The sequence below is a fragment of the Xyrauchen texanus genome, chromosome 8 (assembly GCF_025860055.1).
Source record: "Xyrauchen texanus isolate HMW12.3.18 chromosome 8, RBS_HiC_50CHRs, whole genome shotgun sequence".
In the NCBI taxonomy this organism is placed as follows: Eukaryota; Metazoa; Chordata; class Actinopteri; order Cypriniformes; family Catostomidae; genus Xyrauchen; species Xyrauchen texanus.
The window spans coordinates 48,591,035-48,605,586 of NC_068283.1; the positions used below are offsets into that span (position 1 = coordinate 48,591,035).

General features: G+C 37.3%; 1 protein-coding gene across 1 annotated transcript in view; it reads left to right on the forward strand.

The window, feature by feature from the left end:
- The first annotated feature begins 517 nt into the window (after nt 1-517).
- Nucleotides 518-14,552, forward strand: part of si:ch73-170d6.2 (reticulocyte-binding protein homolog 2a) — a 42,462-nt gene continuing 28,427 nt past the window's right edge. Inside the window, exons 1-3 of the mRNA XM_052131898.1 lie at nt 518-553; nt 1,009-1,050; nt 10,924-11,601. Coding sequence (XP_051987858.1) covers nt 1,011-1,050; nt 10,924-11,601 — 718 coding nt within the window. The 5' untranslated portion in view covers nt 518-553; nt 1,009-1,010. The remainder of the gene's footprint in view (nt 554-1,008; nt 1,051-10,923; nt 11,602-14,552) is intronic.

Consider the following 14,552-nt stretch of genomic DNA (forward strand, 5'->3'; position numbering starts at 1 on the left):
TGTTTCTTTTTTCTTGTAGTTTCAGCAGCTGGATAAACAGTTCATTGTTTTAAATAGTATTTAATTTATTTTTTAGAGAAATTGTCCATTTGAGGTAATCACAATATTTATTCATTGACATTACATTGCCAGAGATTTTGATTATAGTGTTTTAAAATGAGAAAATATCTTTGATTTTAAGACATTTCCCATTATTTCTGATCAGAGATGAGTAATTCACCAATCTTTAATCAGGCAGTTTAACAGACACCTCTGAAGATGTATTTTGTATTAGTTGTTTTAGAGCAAGTGGGATGTTTTGCACACACTATTAAAATCTCTAAAGGGGCATTTTATTTGTCATTTCTCAATAAAGTAATTATACTGTATAATTTGACCAGTTTCATCCATCAAATCAACAACATATAACACTTTTTCGCATACCGCTCTTGTACATATAATGTCTTCCTGTTAATGTAACTGAATGTTGCTCCGCCCATATGTCGCTCCGCCTCGTTTTGTTCAAACACACTTTCGCTTTTGATTTGGGATCTCGTGATGGCGCAGTTTTGAGGTAAGAATTAAATTCGATTAAAAAGTGTTTTTAGTGAAATTATGAGTTGCTTCAAATGCTCGTTTTAATCAAAGAATGCTATAAACGATTATTTTGGCTACTTCGTTTTGTTTATTATGTTTACCACTGTAGACTACTTCCGCATTGTAATAACGGCCAAAAAACAGGAAACTGATTGTTGTATTTGCATTTTTTAATTCCACAGAGGAATTAATAAGAAGTTTGAGTGAGTCTAAAGTTACAAATAACGAGATGTGAATAATTCAATCAGAATCATTTTACCAAACAGCTGAACATGAATGAATGTCAATATTTCCCCAAAAGCTGATCTGTGTTCATCAGTCAACACTATGATGTGATTTGTCACTCTAATAATGAACTTCCTCTAATCAATCAGAATCATAATGCAGTAATACTCATCAAATATTGTGTGTGTTTTGTTCTTCTGTTTATAGAAATGAAGAGAAACCAAAGTCCACCTGATGATCATCCCAACAGTAAGTCAATAAAATTGGAGGAAATAAAACTGTATAAAGTCAATCTGGAACTCTGTGTTGTTGAATCCAGTCATTTTAATAGACCCCTCTCTCCATCAGAAGATATCTAAACGTCTAGGTTATGGATGTAACCTCCACTCCCTGATGGAGGAAACGAGAGGTTGTGTCGAAGAATCGACACTAGGGGTCTCTCTTGAGTGCCGTTTGTATCTCTGATCTATGAGAAAAGGCCAATGAGAAATTGGCAGACTGAATTTGCATGTCCCGCAAATGAAATAGGGGCAAGAAATGCCTGTTCAATAACAAACCAGGGAGGGGCTCTCTCAGGTGGAAGTGACCAATTAGCCAAATGTCTGACACTGAACGCATAGTAATAAAACAAAATCTTGGGTAGGCCGTTACTGGACAGAATGCTGTCAGAGACAAAGCTTCGGATTTAGACCAATTGACTTTGTATCCTGAGAACATGGAAAATGAATTAATAATTCTGTGGAGGCAAGACATAGATCTAGTAGGTTCAGAGACAAATAATAAAACATAATCTGTCTAAAGCAGAAGTTATGCACCACACTTCCCACCACCACCCCTGGAAAGTCATCCTCCTTTCTTATCGCGGCTGCTAATGGTTCCAGGGCAAGACAGAACAATAATGGGGAAAGAGGGCAACCCTGCCGAGTGCCCCTATTCAGTGCTTTTTGACAACATTTTTACATCTAGTTGGATCAGGGAGATTAGACGGTAAATTTTACACTCACTTGGATCTTTGTCCTTTTTGAGAATCAGACTGATCTGGGCTTGTGCTATGGTTGGGGGAAGCTTTCCATTCTTTAATGATTCAGTATAAACTTCAAACAAAAATGGAGTCCGTTCTATAGCATAGGATCTAAAAAATTCAGCTGCAAACCCATCGTGCCCCAGAGCCTTGCCAGTAGGTAGGGACTTAATTACCTCATCAAGCTCCTCCAAGGTTATCTCAGACTCAAGAGAATGTTTTTGCTCCGTCGTCAGTTTAGAGTGATCTAATGGTTCCACAAAGCTTCTAATATCTTCATCGGTAGACGAAGACATGGAACAATAAAGATCAAGATAGAACTCTTTAAAAGCATTATTAATATCAATGGCTGAGGTAAAAATGTCACCAACCGCAGATTTCACTGAGGGAATGGTAGAAAAAGACTCTCTCTGCTATATATATCTAGCCAAAAGCTTCCCTGCTTTTCCCCCGACTCAAATTATGACTGTCTTGCCCTGAATAAGCAAAACTCCACCTTCCAGTGACAATCTATATTTCAGTTGGGTCAATTCTCTGAGGCCATCAGATGACATTCAGTGCTTCAGCGCTGCCTCTGCACTTTTAATATTTCCTTCCAACTCCAAGAGTTCCCGGGCTTTGGATCTCTTGATGAATGAGGCGTACTGTATGATCAGACCCCTAAGAACTGCCTTAAGTGCCTCCCAAGCCACACCCACAGAGGATACTGAGCACCAGTTGGTCTCCATATAAACATTAATTTCAGCTTTTAACATTTGTTGGAACTCAGGATTTTGCAAAAGGGATACATTAAGGTGCCAACTATATGATTTATTTTTCTCCGTATGTGGCAACACCTCTAAACTCACCAGGGCGTGATCTGTGGCTCAGGTGGTAGAGTGGGTCGGCCACTAATCTCAGGGTTGGCGGTTTGATTCCTGGCCCAAATAACTCCACATGTCGAAGTGTCCTTGGGCAAGACACTGAACTCCAAGTTCCTCACAATGGCAGGCTAGCACCTTGCACGGCAGCTCTGCAGTCATTAGTGTGTGAATGGGTGAATGAGTCACAGTGTAAAGTGCTTTGAAAACCGCTAAGATTAAAAAAGCACTATATAAGTGCAGACCATTTACCAGGGTGTGATCTGAGACTAAGATATTTCCAATTGAAAGATAGATGAAAGTAGAGATTTGGATAAAAAAAAATCCTATTCTTATTTTATTCTAATCTTATTGACTGATGAAAAAAATGTATAGTCCCTACCAGATGGGTTCAAAAGTCTCCAAATATCTGTAAGACCAAGATTTTGACACATCCTGTGAAGCATCAGTGTTGCTCTAGGGAATTTACACACTTTTGCTTCACTATGATCAAGGACTGAATCAATCAAAATGTAAAGTCTCCTCCCAATTTTATATCATGAGGGGTGCAAGCGGCTTGCAACATCCCTTCAAGATCTATAATAAAAGCCCTGATCATCAGCTTTAAGTGCGTAAATATTAGCCAAAATCAGACTTTGCCCCTGAATTTCTGTTAAAACAATAATTAATCTCCCTAATTTATCTTTAAACTGTTTAAGATATTTGAATTGTAGATGTTTATTTACCAATATAATGACTCCCTTGCTCTTACTTGAGCCAGCACTAAAGAAAAAACATCCACCCCATATCTTCCCAAATTCTTCAGCTTCCTGAGGGGAAATATGCATTTTTGAAGAAACACTATATAATATTTCTTACGTTTAAGGAAATAAATAACCTTCCTTCTTTATATGGGGTGCCCCAACCCATTCACATTCCACGTGGAGAGAGATAGTACACTCATATTAACATTTGACATTTTGATATAATAGAAAAAATTAATTGTGTGCCAAAAACAAAATTATGAAGACCACATTTCAACATTAATGCAACAATCAAATCCCGAACTTCCCCCCGAACAAAACAAACAGAAAAAAGAAAAACGTGCGCATTAACCCCGAGCTCGACATTGGCAACCGACATCAATCCCTTTAAACTCAAAGAGTCAATGTATGCCTACGAGAGCCCCCGCGACAACTTTGCCATTGGATTGCTCTATTTTGCCTCGTGAATTTGTTAGGAAAAATTACATAACATAAAATATTTTGTAAAGCAAACCCCAGCCAATAGTCAGAATAAACACAAATAACATGTAGACTCATTCACAGAACTGTCTCGAAAGTGTGTTCCTTCACAAAACAAATTTTAGCCGATATAAAATGAGTTTCCTCGGACAGACAAACGAATGTTCAGTGAGCCAGCTGATGAGTGCAACAGATGACGTAATCATTCCAATGTCCCATTAAAATAATCTACAAATCATACTCTAGCCAACAGGAGGCATAAGCTCAAGGAACTAACATATTCATCCATAACTGTCCCGAAGCAGTGTTATTTAACAAAACAAGCTCCAACCGCTAGGTGGAACCAGCACAAAAGATTAACAAAACATGCATCCAGCTTCCTCGGATGGTCAAGTGTCAGTTCACCCTGAGGCCGCATAAAAGTATGTACGATGACTTACACAGTCCGTCAGCTTTATAAAAGACATATTTTGTATGGGCATGTAGATATTTTGCGGTCATCCATAGTGTCTATTCTCAATCTGGCCGGAAAATTCATTGTAAAACTGATCTTTCGTAAATGCGAAGAAATTCTTGCATTCCTTGAACCGATCGCGTTTTTCTCTTGACGAGTTTGCAAAGTCCAGGAACAAGAAAATATTGTGATTCTTTGAAGAAAACTTTCCTTTGCTCCTCGCCTGGTGCAACACGAGATCTATATCGGATGATCTCAGAAATTTGGCCAGGATTGATCACTGTCTGTCTCTGCAGATCTGCGTTATGTCGAGCAGACTCAGGAAGAGCTCGTCCAGACATTTCACCATATCTCTGCCTTCCTCATGCTCAGGAATTCCAATAATCTGTAAATTGTTCCTTTGGGTTTTTATTTTCTAAATCTTCCAATTTTTCCAAAATATTTTCCACATCTATCTTGGTCTCAGGCAGTTTAGTGGATAATTCCCTTTCTGATGACTCCAGATAATCGATTCGTTTCTCAACATCTGCCACTCTTGGGAGTAACTCAGTGAATGTTTTTTACATTGCCATAATCGATCGACGGATTACAGCAAGGTCCTCCAAGTCAGCAAGAGCCTTCGTCAACATCTCCGACATGTTGGACAGTTGATGCTGGATTTCTTCTCCCTCCGCATCATCCAAATCTAGTCCCCGGTCCACAGGTCTGTCTGGGCTTTCATCTTGAACACGTAAGTGTCTTTTAATTACTCCAGAGCCCGAGGATTTTGACTTCTTTGCCATGTTTACCTCAAACAGCAGATGTGTAACTGGTTGTATCGAATAATAATAAAAAGAAATAGCAAGGTGCGCAGAGCTGTCTCTCTCATGTCTGCCCTTCGCATGGCATCACGTGGGACTCCTCAATGTGCATTCTTAAGTATTCTTACGTTCTCGTGGACTTTTTTGACATCATCATCCACTGCAAAAGTTAAATTCCAGACCTCAAGAATGCAAGTACAGAGAACGCATGAAATTACTCAGAACGACGTAAAATCAAATTGTCTTTCAAGAAGTGTCTCAGCTGTTGGCCGCACGCATCTACCACTGGACCTACCAACAGTGTAGGGAAAAGTTAAAAAAACTTAAAAGTGACTAAAGAACCATCAAGGACACAACAGTCAGTGGTTCAAACTGAAGAAAGTGAAAGTGGTTTGACCAAATGGACGCTATGGTACGTTAACTCTATACTCTGCTTGAAAGTTTCACTTTATTTAGTTGGGCAATTTAACTTTTACACTTGTGTAAAATCACCATGCAACAACTGCTTTATGCAACACAATGAGCTAGCAGCTAACAGCTAGCAGTCGTGTTATTGTTTATGGTCAGTGATGTTTGTGTTGCTTATAAGACGATGTCACGGCATTAGAGGCGGTGCAACTATGATGATAAGCCTATAATCCCACCCATGTTGAGGCGACACTAAACTGCAGTGGAAATGCAAGCTCAGAAAAGTAAAGCGAGTAGAGTTGAATCGAGTCGAACCGTAACGTGCAATGGAAAAGTGCCATAAGATCTTCTTCATGAGAACACAAGTCTATTCTTGGTGTTCTTGGAATTGTGAAACACCCATTGGCTCTCAAGTGTCTCGTGACCACTACAACATGCTGTACAACATGATGTTTGCTTTTGAATGAAATATGAAGGAGGTGATCAGGAGAAGATTTTCTGAGATGAGTAACTTTAATTTCTAATTTCCGCGAGGCTATTGTATACTGTCAGAAAGCACACGGAATGCAGCACATCAGCATTTGGACTATCTTTTACTGAATATTGTAATTTTTCTGAATAAATTGGGGATAAGTTCAGGGGTTGGTGTGGGATAAGCGGCTCTAATATAAATTAATTAATGTATTTTAACAACACATTTTTTTTCACTACATTAATCTGCCCGTGACATTTATATAATGTTGATTAGTGGTTATGTTAAGGGGAGGGGGTATGGTAAAGAGATGTAAAATATCTATAAAATAGTAAAAATGTACAAATACAAATACGTTTTTATTCTAAATTAGAAATAAATATGTTGATAATGGATTTGTAAATATTTTACGTTTCTAAATCTGTAAATACATAAACACGTTTACATTTTAGTGCTGTCAGTATGTCCATATTTTATATTTTAGCATCTATACAAGTGTAAACATATGTACGTTTAAATGTTCAAATAAACATTTTCATATAAATATTGTATAAATATGAGATCACGTTGTGGCTCCAGATCATCATAGACATATAGGGGTGTACTGTGGCCGTTGGTGGGACATTGTGGTGATCAGTTTTGCCACAGCAAGCACCACTCACAATTTCTTCAGAAAATTCATCCATCTACTGTCCACTGTGAAGACTGCAGCACATGTAAACTAAATATTCAGATAATTAAATCACTGCATGTGTGCTTTAATAATCACACTGCACCATTTAGCTTAATATTTATCTGAAGAAGTGACACTTCAGTCAACAGCATGCTTAAAAAAAAAAAGAAGCTTGATGCATGAAATTGCAGTCAAGTCATTTTTATTTGTATAGCACATTTCACAACACACATTGTTTCAAAGCAGCTTTACAGAAAATTAGGCATTAACAGAAATACAGAAGAAACTGCAACAGAAACATATTGCAACTGTATAGTAAAATGTAATATTCACTGCAGTAAAACTAATAATAAAAATGGTTTAATAATAATAATAATACAGGGCGCTGTGCACGCGGCGACCAGCAGCAGAAACAGGAGCAAACTGACTTGTCTGTCGCGTGTTTGTTGTTTTAAAGTTTATTTGAGTTATTGTTTGGGGGGAGGGGACTTTTTGTTGTTGAATTACGTCCAACGGGGACAAGTTTTTCAATATGGATGTGCTGTTTATTGTCCTACTGTGGGCTATATTCCTACTTTTCGCGTGTCTGGATGCATCACCTGTTAAACAGCCGGTGAGGATCCAGTATGGCAGAGAGTTTCTTCTTCAGTGGCATCAGCCTTATAATGTTCGTTATCCTGTGGATCAATGCCCGCCGCATGGAAACGGTGTTCATAATAATACGGGACCTTTTACCACTCGGGATTGTAACTCTCGGAAAATGCGGAAGAGAGGGAAGAAAGGAGGGGTACGGGTGAGGCTGAGAAATCTACGTCTAAACCGGATTCCTCTCCCGTCAATCGTCATGGCCAATGTCCAGTCCCTTAGGAGTAAGATTGATGAACTGCAGGCAACGGTACGTTTCCAACATGCTTATAAAGATGCCTGTATTATGGCGCTTACTGAGTCGTGGCTAAAAAGTAGCGACCCTGATAACTCCGTAATTATTGACGGTTTTGGTACTCCCTTTCGCACGGATCGTTGTCCTCTAGTTACGGGGAAAAAACAAGGGGGAGGCGTTTGTCTGTATATCAACCAAGAATGGTGTAGATCTGTTACTGTGAGAGAGAGTGTGTGCACTAAAGATCTTGAACTGCTCTCTGTATCACTCAGACCACAATACATGCCCCGCGAATTCCCTCAACATTTTGTTACAGTGGTTTACATACATCCGAGAGCAAATGAAGCAAATGCAGCAGAGACCCTTGGGAGTGTTGTGCATAGTCTGCAATCTATTACTCCAGATGCTCCAAACCTGATCCTGGACGATTTTAATAAATGTTCCATGAAGCAGTGTTTGCGGAATTTTTATCAATATGTGTCCTGCCCCACACGTCATAATACAACTCTTGACCTTTGTTATGGATCAATTAAGGATGCATATAAGTCTTTGATTCAGCCCCCAGTGGGGTCATCGGACCATAATACTGTCCTACTTGTTCCTGTGTATAAAACTGTTTTAAAAAGAGTACGGCCACAGACTAAGAACATCAGCTTGTGGTCTGAGGAGTCTACTGCATCCTTGCAGGGATGTTTGGAGAGTACGGACTGGGATGTTTTTTATGACTCTTGCTTGAATATAGATGAGCTTACAGATGTTATTAGTAATTATATCTCCTTTTGTGAAGAGATGCTTATCCCCCGTAAGACTGTTAAAATATTTTCAAACAATAAGCCATGGTTCACAAATTCCCTCAAAGCACTTATGAATGAAAGATGTAGAGCATTTCATGAGGGTAATCTGGACAAAAAACTTGAACTGCAGAAGGAAATAAAAATAGAAACGAGAAAAGCAAAGTTAAATTACAAAATAAATCTTGAGAAAAAGTTGAGCATGAACAATTTGGGGTCTGTCTGGAAGGGATGACGCTCATAACCGAATTAAAGGGTGTGAGATCAAGAAAGTTCAATTACCTGGGTATGACTCTAGCAGTCAGTTGGCAGAGGACTTAAATAAGTTTTATTTACGATTTGATGTGCCTGAATTTGGTCCTGTGACAGAGTCTATGAAATCTAAAATGAGTTATGGTTGTGCTTATAACTTTTTGATGAATTGTCTGTGATGGAAGTCTTCAAGGGTTGTAATGTGAGAAAAAGCCCTGGTCCAGATAAAATCGGAGGGCGTTTGATTAAGGTCTGTGCAGAACAATTGGCACCAGTGTTTTGTAATATCTTTCAAAGATCACTTGCCCTCCAGAGAGTTCCAAAACTTTGGAAGGAAGCCACTGTAGTGCCAGTGCCGAAAACTACACATGCTGTAACATTAAATGACCTTAGGCCAATAGCATTAACATCCCTTATAATGAAATGCTTTGAGAAATTAGTAAAAGAAGAATTGTTAGGTAAAACTAAGAATCTGTTAGACCCTCTTCAGTTTGCCTACAGAACTAAGCTTAGGTGTTGAGGACCTAACAGCAACTCTACTAAATATAGTACTGCAGCATCTAGAGGGTAGTAAAACACACGCCAAGCTCTTATTTATTGATTTCTCATCTGCTTTTAATTCTCTACAACCACATATTTTAGCAGATAAGTTAATTACTAATTTTGGTCTTGATCTTAACTTGGTAGGTTGGGTCTTAGATTTTTTAACTGAACGAACTCAAAGAGTGCAAGTAAATGGTAGTCTCTCAGCCCCCCTGATAACATCTACAGGTTCTCCTCAAGGATGTGTCTTGTCTCCTTTATTGTATATTTTATATACAAATGATTGTATAAGTAAACATAAAAATAGGCATTTTTTAAAATTAGAGACGACTACAGTCATTTTGAGTCTTCTAGAAGACAATGAAATCTGCCATGGTCCAGTGGTTGATGATTTCAGTAAAATGGTGTGATGATGCCTGTTTGCAGCTCAATGTATCCAAGACAAAAGACATGAGTATTGACTTCAGAACACAAACACATCCTTCCCAAGACACATTTATTAAGAACAAGAAGGTGGAATGTGTGGAAAGCTATAAATATCTGGGGACAATTATTGATAAAAGATTGCGGTTTGACTTGAACACAGAGGCCCTGTGTAAAAGGGACAGCAGCCTTTATTGTCTTAGAAAATTGGGATAATTTAATATAGACAAGACACTGATGGAACTGTTCTATAAGTCTTATATAGAGCCAGTGTTGTCCTTCTCCATTAGCTGCTGGTTTGGAAATCTTAGTGTGAAATACAAAAATGCACTAAATAAATTAGTCAGAAACAGTGGGAAGATCATAGGCAAAGAGCAAAGATGCTTGACAGGTCTGTTCAACAGAAATGTTTCGAGTCGAGCGCACACTGTGATTTTAGACAGTGAACACTTCTTATACCCAGAGTTCTCCATGCCGCCCTCAGGTCAGTCGATTATCGATTACCAAAGATTAAAAATAATCGATATAAATTCTCCTTAGTTCCGAGTGCAATTAGACTACTAAATAAGTCTTAAAGGTATTTATTAAGGGTTTTTATATTTTTTATTCTATATTTTATGTATTTATTGTATTTGAAATCCTTAATGTGTATTGTTATTGCTATTATGATGTATTGTATGTGTCAGTTTGTGTCTGTTTATCTGTGCTGCACCCAAATTGCCCATAAGGGATCTTAATAAAGCTTAACTTGTTCTTGAACTTAATAATACAAAAATTATGTAAGCTAAATTTTACAAGCAAGAGTGCTGTTATACTGAAGAAAAGGATAAATGTTGATATGACAATGGAGAATATCTCGACCCTGGAGCACTCACAGGATCTCAATATCACAATATTTATTCTTTCAATATTTCCATATATTCAATATATTGTGCATCCCTATTCAACAGCTTTTAAAACAAAAATAGACAGCCATGTATTCACATGAACTATTTCTATATTGTGACGGTAGTGTTCTGTACATTAACATTTTATTTGTAATATATTCTTATAATATTGCTTTAGTTACTCACCCGACATATCTAATGACCTCATGAGGATGGCATCTGTGTAACGTCACTGATTTAAATGTAAGTTAGTCTGATGTGAACGCACTTTAATACAAAGAGTAAATAACAGTCTGTTACTAATAATGATATCAGTTCATTAGCTGTAGTCAGTATATCTCTGAGTGGAGTGACACAGGATAGAGATTATTACAAGATAAATCCATGAAGAACTTTTGTTCATCTAATCAAATAATTGACTTTTATCTTTTTCAGTGTCGATGTTTAGCAGGTCTGAAAAACACAAACTGAATCTGGTGTTGTGTGGAAGTGATGCAGATCTGAAGACCTCCGTATCAAAACTCATAAGAGGGAAAAAGACTTCAACATCAGGACAAAGCTCCAGTTCAGAGTGTGTGAAGAGAGAAGGGGAGGTGTGTGGACGTCAGATCACTCTGGTGGAGCTTCCAGCACTTTCTCAGCTCTCAGAAGAGGAAGTGATGCGTCAATCTCTCCACTGTGTGTCTCTCTGTGATCCTGGAGTTCATGTTTTCCTCCTCATTATTCCTGTTGGTCCACTCACTGATGAAGAAAGAGCAGAAATAGAGATGATCCAGAAGATATTTTATTCAAGAGATCACTTCATGGTGCTTTTCACCTCTAGAATCCCTGTTAATGAACCTTTGATTGATCTTGCTAAATCTATCATAAATTCTCAGAGTCTCTGTGGAGGTCGACACAAAGTGATGGGATTAAATAAACATGACAACACCAAACAGATCTCAGAACTGCTGGGTAATATAGAGAACATGAAGACTGAACCCTATTCACTTCAGATGTATGTGAGAGCTCAAGAGAAGAGAGGAATAGATGAAACAGAGGAGAAATATAAAGAAGAACTGAAGAGAATGGAGAATGAAATCAAAGAACTACAAGAGAAGCTTCTGAGATACGGTGAGTAGATTTACTATATAACATTTCTTCTATAGGACCATTTCTGATTTTATATGAATCAACAAGCCTTGATTCAAAACAGAACAAACCCGTCACATGCTGGATATCATAATCAACAGGTTTACAACTTTTATGCTGATCATTCATAATGATAAATTGGGCTGTCAATTGATTTACATTTTTATCAAATGAATTACATGACATGGCCGATGTACATATGTTCTAGGGGGAGGATAACTGTTGCTTATGCAAGCATTGTGAGTTCTGTGTGACTCATCAGCTTGAGAATACTATGGATTCTGATCAATAACATGAATTCTCATTCCCCTTCACATCTGGCACAACAGTTTAAATTCATATTTTGCATTTGTGGCTTAAATAAACAAAACATTTGTACATAATGTAACAGCTTTCAAATTAATAGATATATTTTAATGAATCAAGTTTCAACATAATGTCAGATCTCTTCAGTTCAGTAACGTAATGCAGCTGTGAAAAGACTGCACTTTAAAGTGATGCTTGTGCAGATATATATTGAATATTCTGTGTTCATTTAATAATTATATTTAATAAAAGGGTGGCACAATGATGGAAGGATCAACTACTGTTCTGGTGACCACCCAGGTCTCAACAATAAGGACTGCCCAATGGCCTGGGTCCTTTGTGAGAGGTTTGGGCCAGATGCAAGAACTGTCACTTGCCCAATCGGGTCAGTGCTGCATTTATAACATTAGTGTTAGCAAACAACGAGTGAGAGAGTACAAATATACACAGATGAACAAAATCTTCTAACCGAGCACTCGGAGACTAGAGAACGTGGTTATATTTAGCTTGCGTTGACGCGTGAGTGAGAGGAACAGTTTCGTGAGCGCATGAGCGTGCAGAAATAATATGCCCCATTTCCTCATTCAATTTATGAATGATCGAGGATCAGCGTTTTATTATGACAGATTGACTGAGGAGGCATGTCACTCATTTAGTTCGGTAATCTCATTTAACAAGTAGAGAAAGGAGCTGGATTAATTAAGTGTAAAAGTGACAAATGACATTACAATGACATCAGGATGTAATTGAAACCTGTAATTATTTTCAGGATATGTTGTCTTTTTTGTATATTTGCAGAAAAACACTTATGATATTTAAACACTGCTAAAGTCTCTTAGTAGACACGCTGTTTGAATAAAGTGTCATTAGACTTGTTTCGGCCTCTGTGCTTTATCAATGTTTTAATGACTTAAAACACATGAAAGATGTTGATTTGCTTTCACCTAAATGTGATTTACAGAAATGGTTATCTAAATGAATCAGTAAACAAATCTGAACGAATCGTATATGCTGTATATATATTACCGGTCAAAAGTTTAGAAACACTTGACTGAATTGCTTCTCATGATCTTAAAAATCTTTTGATCTGAAGGCGTATGATTAAATGTTTGAAATTAGTTATATTATATATTAGTATTATATTAGTTAAATACAATTGTGCCACCATATTAATTTATTTCATTATAAAGCAAAAATGTAATTAAAATAAAAGTTTTGAAATGAATGATGTGGACCAATTAATTAAAAAGCAGCAAATAAGTGCCCAACAGAGATGGGAACTCCTTCAATACTGTTTAAAAATCATCTCAGGGTGATTCCTCAAGAAGTTGCTTGAGAAAATGTCAAGAGTTCATGTCTGCAAATTCTAGACAAAACTAATGTGAAGATGATCAAATATTACACAGTTTTGATTTATTATGGATTTTGTTTAGTCACAACATAATTCCCATAATTACATTTATGTTATTCCATAGTTGTGATGACTTTACTATTATTCTAAAATGTGAAGAATATATATATATATAACAAAGAATGTTTTTCAAACTTTTGACCAATAGTCAAAATATAAAAAAATAAAACACCTTTGGACAATATTTTTAAGCCATGATGTATCAGCTATTTTTTGTTTTTGTTTTGGGGCAAGTAAAAGTCTTAAGCACTTGCCCAAACGGACCAGCAGAAAAAATATTTCGCGTTGAGCCCTGCCACCTGTCATGCATTCTAGTTATTTGTCTTTGGTGGTGGTGTAGCGGGTTAAAGCACATAACTGGTAATCAGAAGGTTGCTGGTTTGATCCCCACAGTCACCACCATTGTGTCCTTGAGTAAGACACTTAACTCCAGGTTGTTCCGGGGGGATTGTCCCTGTAATAAGTGCTCTGTAAGTCACTTTGGATAAAAGCATCTGCCAAATGCATAAATGTAAATGTAAATATCTTTAACAGTGCATTTTCTTTTCACAATCCCACATTTTAAAATAAATAAAAATACAAATTGGAAACTGATTGGCATTTAAAATATGTTTGCACAGCCGTCATGTTTATTTTATGTAAGGTTGTGGGGTACTGGAGCCTATCCCAGCTGAATTAAAGCAGAGAAATACTCTTAACAGGTGCATTAAATGAACATGTATGATGTAATTCTTCCATTAATATGTAAGATTTGCAGGAACATGTATTTATTATCCAACATTGTAATATGCAGAAAACTGAAGCTTGGTACCTCTGCACAGGACATTAATATGCAGATATTGAAGGAAATTATTCCAAATTACTTCAACACAGTCGAGGGTTTTTAAAATAATAAATTTATTGACAGACAATAAAAACTAGGGATGCACCTGGATCGGTATCGGCTCAGATACTGAAGCTTTAGACGGATCGGGTATCGGTCCGACGAGCCCGATCCAAATCCGATACTGTGTGTTAGTCATGTTCGTTACTGTCAAGCTCAAAAAATGACAAAAGTATTATAAAGACACCATTAAAGTAGTTAATATGACTTGTGCAGTTTATTCAGAGCCACTTGAAGACGTGTGATTGTTCTGTGAATCACAGAAGACTGTTTAATAAATAATATATAGTATGCGCAGCTCCAGTGCATCAGTGAATGCCACTGCTCTGTTTA